General features: G+C 41.8%; 1 protein-coding gene across 1 annotated transcript in view; it reads right to left on the bottom strand.

Annotated features, from left to right (window-relative positions):
• LOC134349215 (septin-8-B-like) overlaps positions 1-19,385 on the bottom strand; it is an 84,799-nt gene extending 65,414 nt beyond the window's left edge. The window contains exon 1 of the mRNA XM_063053206.1: positions 19,123-19,385. Coding sequence (XP_062909276.1) covers positions 19,123-19,152 — 30 coding nt within the window. The 5' untranslated portion in view covers positions 19,153-19,385. The remainder of the gene's footprint in view (positions 1-19,122) is intronic.
• Between the last annotated feature and the right edge of the window lie 1,181 nt (positions 19,386-20,566).

Raw genomic sequence — 20,566 nt, 5'->3', positions numbered from 1 at the left:
ACTATACACATCCATCTGGAGTCAAGTAAAATTTGTGTGCAATTATTTTCCAGAGTGGAGCATTCTCCCTGGTGTTCTGATGAATAAACTTACAAAACAGAACCAGGTGGACCCACTATAAACGCTCCTGTTCATACCAAAGACCTCCAAAGAATCAATACATGAAGAAATAAGAGCAGATGCAGGCCAAGTGGCCCCTTGAGCCTGCTGAGTCATTTGATAGGATTGTGGCCAATCCCATTCTGACCTCAATACTGGTTGAGTGCTCCTTATGCGAAATGTTTGGGCTGGAAGTGTCTTGGATTTCAGATTTTTTATTTGACTCTGAAATATATATTAAGATAGCTTGGGATCACCATCAGCTCTGACTTATGTGCTACCGATAAGCAGTCTTTGTCTTACAATTATTCAACAGTAAAAATTATTACAACATAGTGAAAATATGTGTGCAGGGTAATAAAAGCAGCACACAGCATCAGGAGAATACCTGAATCAGCTGTTGAAAAACAACGAACAACAAACAGGCTTGCAGACTCCTCTACGGTGTCGTGTTTTATGATACAGTACACTGCATTTGTATTTTTTTTAGTTTTTATGTAAGGTATAAAAACAATCAGCACTGTAGACTTGCTCTGGTGTTAGATTTTCATCAGTGATGATCTTCGCAAACTGATCAATGAATTTTTCTCCCGCATCATGATCAGCTGATGCTGTATCTTTAAAATTTTTTAAATCTATAAAAATGTAATGCTGTGCCTTTTCTTAAATTTCTGCAAACATCCCGCTGAATATTCACAATTACCTTCAATTTTCAGTTCATTGTGATAGATCTTTGCTTGTTTCATGATCCGCATACCATTAAGTGGCATATGCTCACTCTAAATGTGAGGAATCCACTCTTCCAATATACGATGGAGATTTTCATTTTTTTTTTGCTTAAAGCAGTGTTTTTCTCTTTTTCATTAACTTCTGTTTATTACATATGAGACACAACTTCTCAGAACTGTCTGTGCAATGCCTGGGAACCTTCCCAGCACCTTGTGGAATTTTTATTTTGTGGCACCACATCCACCCACAAGAAAATTATGGATTTTGGAATTTGGGATAAGCTCAGCCTGTACCATTTTCCTGCTCAGTCCCCTAACCTGACTCACATTTAGTTCAAAACAGTAGTCAATCTCCATCCTGAATCCATTTAGTCTTTGCCTCCATGGTTCTAAGGTACAGAATGCCAAAGATTTATAAAGCCACAAGACATAGGAGCAGAATTAAGCTACTTTGCCTATTCAATTTGCACCACCATTCTACTATGGCTGACTTATTATACCTCAACCCCATTCTCCTGCCTTCATCCCATAATCTTTGATGTCCTTACTAATCAAAAATCTTTCAAACTCTGTTTTAAATATAAGAGTATAAGACCATAAGAGATAGGAGATTCATTAGGCCATTTAGCCTATTGAATCTTCTCCACCACTTCGTCATGACAGGTGCAATTTCTCTCTCAACCCCATTCTTCTGCTTCTCTCTATAACCTTTTATGTCCCGACAAATCAAGAACCTATCAACCTCTCCCTTAAATACATCCAATGACCTGGCCTCCACAGCTACCTGTGTCAACAAATTCCATGGATTTACCACCAGCTGACTAAAGAAATTCCTCATGGACGTCCCTCTGTTCTGAGGCTGTGCCCTCTGATCCTAGACTCCTACACACTTAGGAACATCCTCTCCACATCTAGGCCTTTCAACATTCGATAGATTTCAATGCGATCACCTCCCCCCCCACCCCACCCCCAACCCATTCTTCTAAACTCCAGCGAGTACAGGCCAGCCAGAGCCATCAAGTGTTCTTCATACAATAAGCCTTTAATTCCTGGAATCATTCTTCTCTACTTCCTCGAAACCCTCTCCAATATAAGTATATCCTTTCTTAGATAAGGGGGCCAAATCTGTTCACAATACTCTAAGTGAGGCCTCCCCATTGCTTATAAAGCCTCAGCATTACATCCTTGTTTTTATATTCTAGTCCACTCAAACTGAATGCTAACATTGCATTTGCCTTCCTCACCAGTGACTCAACCTGCAAGTTAACCTTTAGGGAATCCTGCATGAGGTCTCCCAAGTCACTTTGCACCTTGGATTTTGAATTTTCTGCCCATTTAGAAAATAGTCTGTGCTTTTGTTCCTTCCACCAAAGTGTATGACCAAACACTGCCAAACACCGTATTCCATCTGCTACTTCTTTGTCCATCCTCCTAATCTGTCTACGTCCTTCTGCAGACTCCCTGCTTCCTGAATACTACTTGCCCCTCCACCTGTCTTCGTATCATCTGCAAACTTGGTCACAATGCCATCAATATCATCCGAATCACTGACATGTAACGTTATAAGAAGCTGTCCCAATACTGACCCCTGTGGAATACCACAAGTCACCAGCAGCCAACCAGAAAAGGCTCCCTTCTTTCCCACTCTTTGCTTCCTGACAATCAGCCAATCCTCTATCCATGTTAATGTCTTTCCTGTAATAGCATGGAGGCTTATCTTTTTAGCAGTCTCATGTGCAGCACCTTGTCAAAGACCTTCTAAAAATCCAAGTACGCAACATCCACCGATCTTCCTTTGTCTATCCTGCTTGCTTATTTCCAATGGATTTGTCAGGCAAGATTTTCCCTTTGGGAAGCCATGCTGACTTTGGTGTATTTTATCATGTGTCTCCAAGTACCTTGAGACGTTATCTTAATGATCGACTCCACCATCTTCCCAACCACCGAAGTCAGGTTAACTGGTCTATAATTTCCTTTCTTCTGCCTCCCTCCCTTTTTGAAGAGTTGAGTGACATTTGCAATTCTCTAGTCCTCTGAATCTAGTGATTTTTGAAAGATCATTACTAATGCCTCCACAATCTCTTCAGCTACCTCTTTCAGAACCCTGGGGTATAATCCATCTGATCCAAGTGACTTCTCTACCTGCAGACCTTGGTTTTTAAAGCTTCCGAATCCTCTAATTTCCCACTAACTTTTGCTCTACGAAAGGTGTTTGATAAGCTTGTAGCCTAAGGTAGAAGGAGTCAATTTTAGAAAACCAAGCACATTTATTTTTCAACATAGTCCCCTCCTACATGTACACACTTAGTCCAACGGTCGTGGAGCATACAGATCCCTTCTTTGTAGAAGTGGTCCACAGCAGGGGTGATTGATTAAGTTTGTGGCCTAAGGTAGAAGGAGATGAGTTTATATAGCTCTTGTTACATGCACGTATAAGGCATGAAAATGCCCAACGCAGGCCTCTCATGGTCTGAGTTGACAATCCCTCTCCTCCTTCTACCTTAGGCCACGAAAGTATCAATCACCCCAGCTGTGGACCACTTCTGGAGGTCCAAGACGCCGACTTCTACAAAGAAGGGATCCGTATGCTCCATGACCACTGGACTAAGTGTGTAAATGTAGGAAAAATAAATGTGCTAGGTTTTCTAAAATTCACTCCTTCTACCCGTGGAACATGTGGATGTTTTCTGGGTCCTCTTTCCTCCCTCCGCAGTCCAAAGGCATACCGGGTAGGATTGTCATTGTGAAGTGTCCCGTGAGGAGGTTAAGGTTAACTGGGTTTGTCAGGGGTTGCTGGGACGGTGTGAAGGGCTGGAAGGGCCTATTCTGTGCTATATCACCAAATAAATAAACAGCCTTTTTGTGGCACTTTACCAAATGCCTTTTGGAAATGCAAATACACTACATCTACTGGTTCCCATTTATTGTTCCTGTTTATTACATCCCTAAAGAACTCAAGCAGATTTGTAAACATATTTTCCCTTGTATAACAACTCTGTTTGACTGTGTTACGCTTTTACAAATTCCACAGTTACCTCATTATCACAGGCCTCCAGCAGTTCCCCAGTGACAGATAGTCAGCTAGTTCCTGCTTTCAAACTCCCTTCTTTCTTGGATAGTAGCTTTACAAATTCCATCTTCCAGACCCCTAGGCCTTCTGCTGCTTGGGAAGATGCTGCCTTTTGCAAATAATATCACAAGAATTTATGCAAAATAGAATATTGGTGAGAATGAACAGTGAAGTTCATTAGAATAAATTGCAGGTGATTATCAGAATTTCAAAATCCAAAATAAAATCGGTAAACGCCAGAAACGATATACAACAAGACAGGGTATTGGAATTATTCAGGATGTCAGGCTGCATCTGTGGGAAGTAAAACAATCAATACTTCAGACTGAGTTGAAGTAGAGTCTCTGACTCAGATTCCATAGATACAATCTGACCTGATGAGAATTCCCAGCATTTTTTCAATATCAGCACTCTTTTGATTTCCTGGGGGTTTTATTATGGCAATTTGAACACCTTGTTTCAAAACGGAAGAGTCTTTGTCATGTGATGCTTAATGTATGCTGACTGAATAAGTAAATTTGCAAGTAGATACAAGATTCTTTGAGATGTTTTCCCCAAATGTACTCTACATTCCTTGAAAAAATGTAAATGACTAACTTAATAACTACAGGCTCCTTTAATTGACATGCAGAATGATCAGCCAGGACAAGAAGCACAGGACCATACTTGTGTAACACACACAAAAGGCTAGAGGAACTCAACAGGCCAGGCAGCATCTATTGAAAAGAGTAAATAGTCAACCTTTCTGGCCGAGACCCTTTATCAGGACATTTCGGAGGGACACTGAGATCACAGAGGGGGAGAAATGAGGGAGGGAGTATCACTGAACTCCTGAAGGGAAAACGTAAACTTCTTCAAGGTAGGCATCCTTCGAAGACTTCACAGAGTAGTAGCAGAATCACACACAGGAGAAAATCTGCTTGTGTTGCTTTGGATTTCCAGCATCTGCAGACTTTCTTGTGTTTGTGACAACACTTGTGTGTTTACGAAAGGTGGTCAGCGAGAAAATGGAAAAAGATGCAGAAAGGTCTATATGTGACATAGGGTTCTCCAGCAACGTAGAGTTTTATAAGAAGAGGTGAGATGTGTACAACTCAATTTTGTCTATTATCTTATAAAAGTCTTATTACACCAAATGAAGGCCCAGTCGAGTAAAGCAGCCAAATAGGGGTTCAACAAACAGAAATGTGACAAAAACATAAGCAAATCAGGCGTAAAGCAGATTAGATCAGCAAGGCTAAGGCACGGTGGAATATATAAGGACAAAGCAAAGGCAGCAACTGACAGGAATCCTGGTGAGAAAAATAAAAGGATATCTGCTATTTTGGGGATAGGCACAAATTATAAGATTGACAAAAACCTCAGAACAAAGTTAGATGCTGTAGCACTTACTTTTTTTTCGCAGTTATTTTGTAGATAATACTATTCTTTTGCACTTCTGGTCAGATGCTAATTGCATTTCATTGGTTTTTTAACTGTACTCGGCACAGTGACAATGAAGTTGAATCTGATCTCATCTAGGGGCCACACCCCAAACACTGCTCAGGCCTCAAATCAAAATTTATTACACACAAAACAATTTTTGCAGGTCAGCTAATTTGTTGGAATTTTTTTACATTTTAGTTGTGCTATAAATGTCATGCTTTAATCTGTGTGCAAGTGGCCGAGAGTTGTGGAGGACAAATTTGTGGGTGGAGGAATATCGTGCAGTGACAAGGGAAAGAAAACAAGGACATACAAAAACACTTCCAAAGCAATTTGCGTAGAGTAAATGGCTCAATACTTCTGGCGCATTGGATCATTTTCCTTACATAATACTGAGCAGTGGAAAGATCTCAGGCGCATGCTAATTTAGATGGACTAAACTGCAGTACCACAGATTTGCCCTGCCCAGATGTTAACAGCCTCTGATAGTTCCCATTTATCTGTTGTTTCCCTGTTCCTTTGTCTAACCACTTGAATCAGTTCTAAGTTTATATGGAAGATCATTGATACGGAAAGTGAACTGTTTCTTTCTCCACAAATACAAGTTGTGACTTGCGATAAACTTTCAGCATTTTTACATTTTGAGAACGAAAAATTATAGGTGCAGAATTAGGCTCTTCAGCTCATCAAGTCTTTTTTTGGTTTTGGAGTTGCATCTCACTCCCATTTGTACTTGCACGTTCTACGTCTCTGAATGAACCAAATGTTAGACATAGTTTGCATTGCTGCTGTATAAAGTAGTAGTGGGTTTGAACCTGTAATTCTGACTTTTTGTTTAGTCCAATCTTCCTCTCTTTCCTAAAAGAGCTGAGATGGAGAAACTGAGGCTGCAGACCGGGTAAAAAGCAGCACAAGAGACAGAGATATAAACCATATCTCCTGTCTATCATTATGGAGAACATAAGATTGCTGGCAAATAAAATGGAGGAACTAGCAGTTCTCATGAGGACACAGAATGATTATTGGGAATACAGTGTTACGTGTTTCACCGAGACGCAGTTACACGAGCAAATCCCGGATTCCAACGCTACTGCAAATGGGTATACAATGATACGAGCAGACAGAGTTAGCCTACAGTGCGGTAAGAGGTGGGGGGGGGGGGCGGCTTGCTGTGCTTGTGAACAGCAGATGGTGTAATCCTGGTCACATTTCTGTAAAAGAGCGAATCTGCAGTCCGGACATCGAACTGCCCGCTGTTTAAGTTACCATGAGTTCAGCCACGCCATATTGCTTGTTGTCTGCACTCTGCCTTCCCGACGCAGTCCCAATGCAGCGTGTGACATCGTGCACACTACCATTTCGGGACTCCAAATGCAGCACCCCAATGCGTTCATTGCAGTATTGGGAGACTTCAACCACGTTTCTCTCTCGACAACCCTACCCACCTTTGATCAGTTTGTCAAGTGTCATACAAGAAAGAGAAAATAAAACACTGGATCTCTTGTACGCAAATATTAAAGATGTATACAGCTCTACAGCTCTCCCCCCACTTGGAAGGTCAGAACACAGCCCGGTTTACCTCATGCACTTGTATAAGCCCCAAGTAGAGCAACAGCTAGCTACCACCAAGATAGTAAAGAAATGGTCTCCAGAGGCCATCAAGGCTTTGAAGGGCTGCTTTGGGGTTACTGACAGGAAAGTGTTTTGTGAACCATATGGAAAGGACACTAACTGACTTACTATTTGCATCGATGGTTAATCAGCTTCTGTGTGGACACTGTAATGCCATCAAGGACTGTTCACTATTTCCCTATCAACAAACCATGGGTCACCAGTGATCTAAAGGCTCTTCTCAATCACAAAAGTCTTTAGATCAGGAGACAGGGAGGAATTGAAACATGAGCAGAAGGAGCTCAAGGAGAAGATCAAGGTGGCTAAAGAGGAATACAGGAGAGAGCTGGAGAACAAGCTTGGGCAGAGTAGCACACAGGAGGTGTGGAGAGGTATGAAGAACATCACTGGCTTCAATCAGCCGAGTTCGGATTGCAGCCAAGAATGGGCTACTGAGTTAAACCAATTCTTCAATAGGTTTGACAACTGACCTCCTGTTCACACCCACTCTCAGCTCACCAGTCCAGGTGCAGAGGCACCCAATGCTCCCTCAGCACCCACGCCTCCCCTCCTCCCTCTTGCCCCCTCCAATTCAACACATGGATGAACAACACAGTCTACCACTGTCTACATCCCCTCTGTGCCCTGCATCTGCTATCCACACCTCCACATACCAACTGCTATCATACCAATCTTCACCTCCCACAGCATCCACCAGCTGCCCAGTCATCATGGACTCACCTTCACTACTGAGCAGGTGAGAAGGGCTCTGGGGAAACTCAGACATGGCAAAACATTGGGATCGGACGGTGTGAACCCCAGGGTCCTGAAGGAGTGTGCTGAGCAGCTGTGTGGAGCTCTCCAGTGCATTTTCAATCGGAGTCTCGGCCGGGAAAGGGTCCCAACTGTGTGGAAAACATCACGCGTGGTCTCAGTACCAAAAGGGGCTGACCAAAAATCTTGAATGACTGCCGTCCAGTGGCCCTGACCTCGCACATCAAGACCACAGAGAGGCTACTCCTGACTCACCTCTGACCCCTGGGTCAGATCAACCCTCGACCCCCTTCATTTTGCCTTCCAGGAGCACATTGGAGTCGACGATGCTGCCATCTACCTGCTGAGAAGAGCCCACTCCCATCTGGATTAGCAGGGCAGCACTGTGAGGATCATGTTTTTTGATTTCTCAAGTGCCTTCAATACCATATAGCCCTCATTGTTGGGGGAAAGCTCCATTCACCGCAGATTGTCATTTCCATTGTATCCTGGATAATGGACCACCTGACTGGCAGACCACAGTACGTGCAGCTTCAGAGCTGTGTATCAGACATGGTTATAAGCAGCACTGAACTCCACAAGGGACTGTATTGGCTCTCTTCCTGTTTACCCTGTATACTTCAGACTTTAGATACAACACTGAGTCATGTTATCTGCAGAAATTCTCTGATGATTCAGCAATAGTTGGGTGTATGGACAGGAGGACAGGAGGATGAATACAGGGCCTTGGTGGAGAACTTCGTCAAATAGTGCAAGCTGAATCATCTGCAGCTCAACATTAGTAAGACTAAGGAGATAGTGATGGACATTAGGGATGAAGGCTGCCTTACTTTCTGTTACTATTGATGGTGAGGACATGGATGTGCTGAGGACTTACAAATACCAGGGGATGCACCTGGATGACAGACTTGAGTGAAGCACCAACACAGAGGCTGTGTACAAGAAGGGCCAGAGTCACCTCTACTTCCTGAAGAGACTGTGGTCCTTTGGAGTATGCAGGCCTCTCCTTCGCATGTTCTACCAGTCTGTTATAATCAGTATAACCTTCTGTGTGGTGGTGTGTTGGAACAATGGCATCAACATGGGTGATGCCAACAGACTCAATAAACTCATTAGAAAGGCTGGCCCTGTTATAGGAGTCAAACAGGACACAACGTAGGCTGCGGTAGAACAAAGGACCTGCAGAAAAATCCTGGCAATTCTGGACAATGTTTCTCACCCTCTGCATGCCACCTTGGCTGAACAGAGGAGCACTTTTTGAAATCAACTAAGACTGCTGCAGAGAGCACTATATGAGGTTATTCTTACCCTCCGCCATTAGGCTCTATAATGAGTCAACCTATATCTGGGAAGGTGATGACTCCCCCTGTTAGACTGTTTGTGGTAGCTTGTTTTTTTTATTCTTTCCACTTCTCTTCCAATATTTACATCTGTGCACTTGTAATGCTACTACAGGTGCACATTCCTTTATCCAAAATTCTGAAATCTAAAAAGCTCCGAAAACCGAAGTTTTTTTCACCAACAGCTGACGTCACTCAGGTGTGACGTGGCAGCACTAGCAGAGGCCGCCAGACATCAGTTGTGGCTCAGCGCTCGTACTGGTTACACGTGCATTTGCTGTTCGCTGATATTTTGTGTTCACTGTTTAATTTCACTGTGAAAGTGTCAAAAAGAGCTGCAGATACCCCTATGGGTAACAATGAGAAAAAGAGAAGGAAGCATCTATCATTATCAATAATGCAGAAAGTGAAGTTATTGCAGAAGCTTGATCGTGGTGAGTCTGTGCGGCGTCTTACTGAAGAAAATAGTGTCGGAACTACCACTGTATATGATTTAAATCAATAGAAAGACAAGTTACTGAAGTTTTATAGTGACAGAGACAGTGACGTTCTACATTTATTCCAATAAATCATTTACCATGTGTTTGATTTGGTTCGTTTGAAGCTGTATATTTTTATGTTTTATTGAATGTCTTTGTTGGAAATAAAATTTCCTCGTCATTATTCCCTAAACAATACAGTATAATTATTTACATGGCATTTACATTGTATTAGGTATTATATGTAAACTAGAGTTGATTTAAAGTATACAGGAGGACGTGCATAGGTTTGGTGCGCCACCAGGTCCTAAAGTCCACCACAATGAGACAGGTTAAATAAGGGACTTGAGCACACAGTACGTGTTTTTTTTGTATCGGGGGGGGGTCTGAAATTGGAAAAATTCTGAATTCCAAAATGCAACTGGCCCCAAGGATATTGGATGAGGGATTGTGGACCTATATGACACTGTAATTTCCTTTGGGATCAATAAAGTAAGTATCTATCTATCTATCTAAATATTGGAATTATTTAGGTCGGTGTTGAATATCGGTAGTTCGGGCTGAGGTGTTTGAAGTTGCAATATTCGTCAAGCTTCGCAATTAGCTTACAGATGTTTCGACAGCAGCCAAGGTGACATCCTCAGTGCACAGTTGTTGGTGTTTTTCTCTGGGAGTTCTCGCATTTCTATAACCCCTCTCCATCCGCTTGCCTCAGTCCTGATTGGCTATCCCTTCAGGTGACCTTTGAATTCTATTGGCTCACGTTTCTTTGGCTCTTAGGGGTTTGTAGATGGTGTTGATTTTGATATGTTGTATTGGAGTTATATTTCTATCTGCAGGAACCATTCTAAAATCTAAAGGTTTTTAGTGGACATGTTGGTGACATTCCATATCCACAAAGCAAGGTTGCACCTCAAATGGCAGAATAAAATATAAAAAATAAATAATTACTAATGGACATCTCTTGGAAAAGAAAACAAAGATAGCTGAGGTGATCTGAAATTGTTTTGCACAGTGTCTTTAAAACGCATGTGTTCAAGCAGGGAGAAACAGTAACATACTTATTTCACTCAGTGAGAAAGTCTCCTTCCGGAAGCATAAGAAATGTGCTATGAAATAGCCTCCATTTTGAGTGCACCAGCAAATCAGTGGTTTGAAGTGAATCATCTGTTGTGCAGATTGTAACTGCTTGCTGGTTCTACAGCCTTCTCTGCCTAATGAAAAAATTAACCACAAGCAAGCCTGATAAAAATGGAGAAACTGATGTTATATTGTTTTTTTACTGGTAGCTTCAAAAGTTGCACAACTCACCAGCCATTTTAGATCACACACAAGATAAATCTCACTTTGGTCATTGGAGCATCATTTAAAACCTGTCACTCTTTATGGCTAAATGCATTAAGGGACACTGTAAAGTTCCACCAAACCCAATATGTGAAACTATTCTTCATCGAAGCAACATACACCAAGCAGAGCTTACAAAAAAGTTATCTTTACCCAACAAATACAATTCTCTATTATAAACGCAAGAGATTCTGCAGATTTTGAAATCCAGAATAACATAGAAAAATACTGGAGGAACTCAGAAGGTCAGGCAACATCTATGAAAAAGAATAAACAGTCAAGATGTTTTGGGGCTGAGACCCTTGGCCAAGCTTGGAAAGGAAGGGGGAAGAAGCCAGAATAAGGTGGTGGGGGGGAAGGAGTACAAGCTAGAAGGTGATGAGCAATTCTCTTTTATTGTGTCATGATAGAAGACATTAACACGAGGGGTTAAAATGAAACCCTATTGTCTGAATTTCAAGAAGCTGGCAGCAAATGCCAGGGGAAGTTGATTAATCGGTAATGTGCAGGTTGGTATGTCAGGCAGAAACATCTGCCACTGACAGATTAGAAACCATAGGAGTTCTGAGAAAACTCCAGCAAAATATAGCTTGGGCTTTGTTAACCATGTTATTTTTAGCATTCAGTAAAGTACACAAAATTCTATAGTGAGACAGTCAACACCCAATCTGCTGGATTCTAAACTTTTACATGTTTAATGATAACTTTCTGACAATTACAGTGAGTATCATCACACAATAACAGAGCAGCAGTTCAATACAGAAATGGTCAACATCAGCCCCCATCTGACAAATTACCTTTGCTAATAGATCATCACACATTATTAAAAGTAAATGTCACAGACACTCATCACTCAAGGCTGATTACTCTTAATTATTTCCAGGAATTATTCTGCAATCAACTATTTTGGCAAAAACTTGTCCATAATACATATGAAATAGCAGGAATAATCCATTTGGCCCATTGAATCTGCTCCAACATTCAACAAGGTCATTGCTATTCCCCTAACTTCACAGTATCCCTGTCCTCTCCCCATTGCCCTTAACTTGCAGAAATCAATCAATCAATCAATCTCTAAATCACAGCCATATTATCCCTTCAGACAGTTTTACATGCCATTTATACTGCTAAAGGCAAACATTAGAAGTCGGGCTTTGGCCTTCAGGCTTGTTTGCCATCCAATGTCATGGCTTAGAGCAGCACGTCAAGATTCACAGCAGTTAAAGTCAAGATTCACAGCACCAGTGATCAGAAGATTAGGTTTCAATCCTTGCTGCCGCCTGCAAGAAGTTTATATGTTCTTCCCATGACCGTATGTGTCTCCTCCAGGTGCTCCAGTTTCCCCCCATATTCCAAAAGGACGTAAAGGTTCAGGCAATTGAGTTGTGGGTATGCCACCTTGAAATCGCCGCTAGCACATCCCCAGACTGTGCAGGTTGTTGAAGCAAACGATGCACTTCACATATTTTGATGGACACGTGACAAATAAAGCTAATCATGATCTTAACTTTTACTTCAATATCATCTTTCTTCACTATGTCCATATTTTTTGCTCTCATCAATACCCAAAAAACTATTGATTCATATTGAAGGAACTAAGTAAGAAAGCTCCCCTCAGCCCTTCTTAGTAAAGAATTCCAAATATTAACCACCTTTGTGTGAAGAAACTTCATTTCTGAAGGGCCTACTCTTCATTCTAAGATGTCCTTCTTGCATCCACCTTATAGACCTCCAAACATTCTACAAGTTTCAATGAATTTCATTGGAGCATGAAACAAGAAGACAGCCACTAAACTGACATTCCATCAGGCAGATTAGATCAAAGTGAAAATGGAGAGATTTTATTAACAAGTTATTAGGCTTAACACTGCTCAAATATTATTCAGTTACAGAAAAAAAAGATGCAATTCTTAGAAATGATTCAAACCGCTCTATTATATACCATAACAAAACTAAACTAATTAAGACTAATCTTGCATTTGTACATTTCAGCTCATCTGGATCTGTTACGGTGAACACAATCAACGTGGTGATGCTTCTCCATGGTAAAGGACAGCACTACAAAGACACACACACACACACACACACACACACACAGGACTTAAAAAAACACACAAGTGCAATAAAAGAAAGAACAGCTCTACTTCCTTAGAAGATTGAGAAGTTTCGGCATGATATCTAAAACTTTGACAAACTATAGATGTGTATTGGAGAATATATTGACTGGCTCCATCAGAGCCTGTATGAAAACACCAATGCCCTTGAAGGGAAAATCCTACAAAAAGTACTGGATACAGCCCAGTCCATCACAGGTAAAGCCCTCCTCACCTTTGAGAATATCAACATGAAATGCTGTCATGGGAAAGCAGCATCCATCATCAGGGACCCCACCACCCAAGGAGCCTCAGGACTCTCACCACCAGGTTTAGGAACAGTTACTACCCCTCAACCAGCAGGTTGTTGATCCAAAGGAAATAACTTCACCCAACCTCATTTACCCATCATTGAAATGTTCCCACAACCTACGAACTCCCTTTCAAGGACTCTTCATCTCATGTTCTTGAGACTGATTTATTTATTATCAATCTTTCTTTGCTGGAAGAACTCAGCAGGCCAGGCAGCGTTTATGGAAAAGAGTAAACAGTCGACGTTTCGGACCGATGCCCTTCATCAGGGCTGCAAGACAGTGAATACTGCTGGTTAGGCCAGCTTAACTTCATTTATGACATTTAAATTGAAACTGACAGTGAAATCCATTGTTCGCTTGAAATTAAAACCAGCAAGGATTATGCTGGGCAGCCTGCAAATGTTGCCATGGTTCTGGGACTAATATAGCACGCTCACAAGTCACTAACAATAACCCCTACTTCTTTGGAACGTGGGAGGAAACCAAAGTACTTAAAGAAAACCCGCACAGTCAAGGGAGAATGTACAAACACCTTACATGCAGTGGTCGGAATTGAACTCCAATCGCTGATTGCTAGCTGGTGCTATGAAGCGATGTGCTAACCATTTCACTGCCATGTGTATTTTTTAAAAGAAGTTTTAAAACATTTAATTTAATTGCTAATAAAAACCGTTGAGTTAGTGTCATCCCCTACTAGATGCAAGAAATGGAAGTACACTAAATTCAGAGGAAGAAAAATTTAGATAGGCCCAAACACCATTGGATACAGGAAACCACACAAACAGCTGGTGATAAGAGACTTCCCAGCCTGTGGTGTGGTTTTTCAGAATCTAATAACTCTCAGCCATCTGAAGTTACAGCCCCTGATGTTTTTTTATGGAGTATTTCCAGGATTTACAAAGGTTCTCCTTAGCAATGAAAACAAGTAAGAGCTGCTTTACTCCATGTTCTCTATGCTAGTATACTCAGGTTAATAATAAACAAGTTAATATAATCAGGTATGTATATATTTTCTTCAAATTTATGAATTAATGTATTACTACCTGAATTTTCCTTCCCTTTGTAGTGTTTCCTAAATATAAACATTACCACCATATTGTTGCACAGTAACATAGAGGTTAGTATAACTGCTTTCGAGCGCCTGCTCTAAGATTGGGCTTCGATTCCCACCACTGTTGGTTAGGAGTTTGTATGTTCTCCCCACGACCGCATAGGTTTCCCCTGGATGCTCCAGCTCCCTCCCACAGTCCATACAAAATATGTACAGTTAAGGTTAGTTTGCATGTTCTCTGCGTTACCACATGGGTCTCCTACGGGTGCTCCAGTTTCTTCCCACATTCCAAAGACGAAAGGCGTACGGGGTGGGGTAGTGAGTTGTGGACACGCTACGTTGGTGCCGGAAGAGTGATATTGGCTGCCCCAGCATGAGCCGCAGACTGTGTTGATCATGGATGCAAAATGAAATATTTCACTTATGTAGTCGTGACAAATAAATCTAATCTTCAATAATCATACCAGCCTATGAAAATGCCAGTAATTTGTCCTTAATAAATGCCAATTGTGATATAATAACTTATTTATAATGCACTTTTCATAGAAACATAGAAATCTACAGCACATTACAGGCCCTTCGGCCCACAATCTCGTGCTGACCATGTAACCTAGAAGCTGCCTAGAATTTCCCTACCGGATAGCCCTCTATTTTTCTAAACTCCATGTACCTTTCTAAGAGTCTCTTAAACGACCCTATTGTATCCTCCTCCACCATCGTCACTGGCAGTGCAGTCCATGCACCCACCACTCTGTGTGAAAAACTTATCTCTGACATCCTGCTTGTACCTACTTCCAAGCACCTTAAAATTATGCCCCCTAATGTTAGCAATTTCAACCCTGTGAAGAAGCCTCTGGCAATCCACACCATCAATGCCTCTCATCATCTTATACACCTCTATCAGGACACCACTCATCCTTCGTCGCTCCAAGGAGAAAAGACCAAGTTCACTCAACCTATTCACATAAGGCACACTCTCCAATCCAGGCAACATCCTTGAAAATCTATTTTCATAGAGATAATGTGCTTTACGATGAGATAAACATGAAAATAACATAAAAAGTAAAAATAAATAAGAGACAAGAAGGTGTACCACAAATGACAATGCAAGGGATATTAAGTAATTCACACTTGATAAAGTATGGGTTTGACTATATTAATTTAAAAATTACAGAATCGCTCTGAATTAAACATTTGTAATGTGTTACTATATTTTTTTGCTTCTACTACTGTGACTATCAGTATTATCAATGTATAGCATATCACTAAAGTAATCATAATCATTACGTGCTACTATCCGGAATTCACGAGGAAAATAAAGGACAAATTAGCTGTAATTGAAACTTTTACACCACTTCAATAAGGCAGGAATTCCACAACCTCACACTCGAGATGGGGCAAGACAACTTCCTCTCGGATAGAGCCCAAGTAACAGGAGTTAAACAGAAAGAAAGACACCAAATAGCAGAGGCATCTGCAAAGCGCAATTCCCACCAATTGCCAAAACAAGAATTTATTAATGGCACTTAACAGCAAGAGGCCATCTTCATAGCAGAGGCTTTCATCCTCTCAGACCAAGCTTGATGTGATGCCAGACACCACAGGAAAAAGGGGTCACCATTCCAACATACTTCATAACTTGACAGAATTCAGAAACGTTTCTTCGCCTTAAAAAGTATACCAAGGTCATTTATTGTAGAATTTTTCTACCACTAGAGCAAAAAACATATATACAACTCAAACCTTTGCTAATACAAGTAGGAAGATGTTGCAAAGCATTTCTGTGGGCAGCTGCCTCAAATCCAGCAGGCTTCGCTCACAAAGCCGGATTCCTGGGCAAAAATTGGAGTATAATAAGATAGTCACAAAAGACATTTTTAAAATGTCAAAAACATGGTTTATCACATCTCTTTCAAACCCTCTTTCCTCAAAAATAGAATTTATTGTGATTTCAAAGTGTTTTGCTAGGTAACTGCTAGTACTTTTATATTTGTGTGCTGTAGCACTTTTTTTTTATTCGCAGTTATTTTGTAAATAACACCATTCTTTGCATTTCTGGTCAGATGCTAAATGCATTTCATTGGCTTTGTATCTGTACTCGGCACAATGACAATAAAGTTGAATCTAAATGATGCCCATCAGCTTATAAATGAATGAAGGAATAAATCAGTGTTCTCCTGTTATTTTCCTACTTGGGAAAGAAAAACTGATCTACCGCTCCAATATCTTCTGCTTTCACAGCCATTCTTCCTGAATGGAGTTCAGCTCAAGAGCCGAGAGGCTAGTCATCATGGTCAAAGGTATTTTTTTCTCATTTAGTGTGCAGGAGTGCCAGAATTCCCCAAACAGAGAAGTGATCGTGAGAACTGCAGCCAGATGTCTGTAACCTTGCCTCAGTAAAATGTCAGCGTGGGAATAAATTACTGAATTTTCCCATTCTCACTTTGGGGATCTGAGCTGAAACAGAAATGGTTTAATGCACTGAATGAAAGTTGCTCTGGTAAATGCATCTGCTTTTAGACAAGAACTTTTAGTCACAATGGGCTGTGCAAAGGATTATTGGAGGTGCAAAATTTTGCATGACACTCAGCAAGAGAGTATCCCCAGTGCCTCTTCTCCAGTGATGTTGTATGGAGGTTACTTAGTAATTATCACATTGCTATTCGGATGAACTGGCTGTGTCCATTGAGACCACTCTTATTTTCAACATTCGAAAAGTTGCAACGTTTTTTTTAAAAAGCATGTCACTGGCTGTAAAACATTTTGGGATATCTGCGGGGGTGGGGGGAGAAACTAAAAAATTACTTGCCTTATACTTTTCTCACTAAAGTGTAGGGAGAGAACCCACTTAAAATGCCAATCAAAGCAGTTGGAAGCCCTAATGAAAACGCTTGCCTAAATCGCTCTGTCAATCAACTTAGAAACATCAGACACTCAAACGGTCTTCACTTTTTCAATGAATATTGTTACTTTGACATTTTCGTACTTCCATTCTTCTCCTGCTCTGTGCTGGATCCGCAACACTAAGCCAGTAGGCCCTTTGGCCCACTGACTGGATGCTAGCTATCAAGCATCCTCCCACAATCATCCTACACCAATCCCATTCCCCACTACATTCCTGTCAACTCCCCACAGATTCCACCAACCATTTACTTACAAAGGGTGATTTACAGCAGCAATTCAATCTATCAAAGCCTATACATCTTTTGGATGTGGCAGGAAACCTATATGACCACAAGGAGAAGGGGGGTAACGCCGGAGGCAGGTTACTGGAGCCGTGAGACACTGTGACAGTGTTCGCGCAGTCCTTTTGCAGCAATTTAAACCTGTATCAAAAGTGCCGATCAACACCAACCCTTCAAACTTCCCGTCCTCGCCCCCACGTCTCCAATCACCATCACCCACGCTGCTGCTGTCGGAGATCTCGGAACATGATCGAAGTGTGTGTGTGTGTGTGTGTGTGTGTGTGTGTGTGTGTGTGTGTGTCCCGTACTAATGAACGATCTCGGCTTGAAACGTCGACTGTACTCTTCCATAGTTGCCGCATGCCTGCTCAGTTCCTCCAACATTTTGCGTGTGCTGCTCGGATCTCCAGCATCCGCAAATGTTCTCGTTTGTCGCCGTATGTTTCGATGCACATGTGGCAAATAAAGCTATTCTTTAAATATATATCTAATCCTCTCCATCCCTAGAAGTTACTACTGCTTAGGGCTCCCTCTTAAAATCTGTCTCGCATTCTCCAACATGTTCCTTAAACCTTAACTCTAATAACAAGTTGCAATCAAGCCCTCCACTATTCCTTGGCCCGGTGTCAAATTTGGTTCCGTAATCTATCATAAAGGCGCTTAGGAGTTTTTAATTATGCTAAGGGCGCTATATAAACGCAAGGCACGTCGGTTCGTCGATCACAGATCACACCCGTGGTCGGACGCAGTACAGATGGTTAAGGTAGTAAGAAGGTCAAAGGTACGCCATTACCATTATTTATAACTGACAGCAGCAAATTAAATTGTGGCACAAATGCAAGGGAAATGACGAGGTGTGCACCTTTGCAATGGATGTTACATCCATTCAATTTCATTCATACTGTCGCAGCTTGAGCCTCTGACTGATTCCGCCAGCAAGGACTTGCAACAAGACCCCTTTTATTTACTGTCATTCGCCGGAGAAAGTTTAAAAGTCGTGCAACTGACCCAAATAACATGTGTGAGAATAACACAAGATGCAGAAAGATTTACACTGCAGAAGCGCTGAGTAATGCGGGAACTTCAAATACTCCTTTGCCGCAGAATTACAACCTCGAAAGAAACTAGAGGGAAAAGATCAGCCTCTAAATGGGGGCAACCGGGAATCAGGGCAACCGGAAAGCGGGCACCTGCAGCAAATAACAAACGCAGCGCTCATCTTCCAAGCCGCTGCGTGTTAAAGCACACGGGTATCGCTGCGGTGATTAAAACAACCGAGTGCGGAACGGATTTGAAGTTAATGTGCCCAAGGACTTCTGGAGAACGAAAGGCGCGTGGTAATACCAATAAAATATTTGATGAATCAATCTATATAGAAATTAAGCCTGTGTGACAAATTGTATCTGGCACTCTTATTTCTTTGCAACAATGTACTGTAGGGAAACAACAATGAACGCCGGCCCGATGATTGACAGCTTCAAAACAAGGGCAGCAGCACCCGCCACCCCACCAATTAAACCCCCTTTTGCCCCCTCCCCGCATCTTCAAGCAACAGCTGCCCGCTGAACGACAGGCAGAAACAATACAACAGCAATAGCTTGCTACTCACGGGTCGCTGTTCTGCTTCCACCGTTTCCATTGCGTTTCCGTGCAATAAATGAACGCGAATATGCGCTGCGAGACTCCGCCGGCTGCCGCCTTCCCAGCTCGGTCAACATGGACTCTTGCCCCCGCCCCCAAGCGGCAGAGGGTGCGGGTGGGGGAAGGAGAGCGCACATTAAATTAAACCATAGGATCCGTACACTCTCTCCAAGCGCAATGCACCTGAACGTGATGGATAAAGTACAGTCAATATCACCATTTTATAATTGTAGCACTCCTCGACTATTTGTTGCATTCTCGATGAATTTACTAAGAAGTGCCGAATAAGGTGGTTTCTTCCAGAGCCGCGGGCGGCTCTGGGATTTGTAGTCTAACGTAGTGGTTTCCATCTCAGATCAATCAGTAAGGATGGCTTTTTGGACGTTAAAACTATAAGTAAATTAACATAGAAATATATCAACATGTACCAACGGTCTTGAAGGTGAATGAGTGAAAACTGTTTCCATGATTACAAAGAGGATTTGCAAAATGGAATTAAAAAACATTTAAAACAGAAACACATGGGGGTGGAATTAGGCACTGCATTGGGATAACAGGATACAGCCATCCAAGGATCTGAAACTTCACCCAGACTGATATCGTTGATTTCTTCTCCCTAATATCGTAAGGTCCGCACACAAAACAAGTCCAGTAAAATTACCTCAACAAAGATAGTAATTCAAGAGTTCAAAAATTAACTTTATTATCAAAGTATGTATATGTCACATTTCCATGTTCTTGGAGGCATTCACAGTAGAGCAAAGAAAAGGGAGCTAGGGCTTTACTCTTTGGAGAGAAGGAGGATGAGCGGAGACATGATAGAGGTGTACAAGATAATAAGAGGAATAGATAGAGTGGATAGCCAGCGCCTCTTCCCCAGGGCACCACTGCTCAATACAAGAGGATATGGCTTTAAGGTAAGGGGTGGGAAGTTCAAGCGGATATTAGAGGAAGGTTTTTCACTCAGAGAGTGGTTGGTGCGTGGAATGCACTGCCTGAGTCAGTGGTGGAGGCAGATACACTTGTGAAGTTTAAGAGACTACTAGACAGGTATATGGAGGAATTTAAGGTGGAGCATTATAAGAGAGGCAGGGTTTGAGGGTCGGCACAACATTGTGGGCCAAAGGGGCTGTAATGTGCTGTACTATTCTATGTTCTATATAACAGAGTCAATGAAAATCCACACATGAACAGAGAATGACAAACAACCAAAGTGCAAAAGCAGACAGACTGTGCAAACACAATACATCAAACAAAATGGTTAGGTACTACTCTTTTCAGTTAAAAAGCGGAATTAAATTACTGCCGAGGGTGCAAGTATCTCGAAATATCCAGGACCAAGCTACCGGCTGGACGGACAACATTCAAGCCATTCTAAATCTAAACCTAAAAAAAGTGGACCGAAAGCAGAA

This window comes from Mobula hypostoma, chromosome 7 (genome assembly GCF_963921235.1).
Source record: "Mobula hypostoma chromosome 7, sMobHyp1.1, whole genome shotgun sequence".
Classification (NCBI taxonomy): Eukaryota; Metazoa; Chordata; class Chondrichthyes; order Myliobatiformes; family Myliobatidae; genus Mobula; species Mobula hypostoma.
The sequence above is the reverse complement of the archived record's forward strand: the minus strand, read 5'-3'. Positions and strand labels throughout refer to the sequence as shown.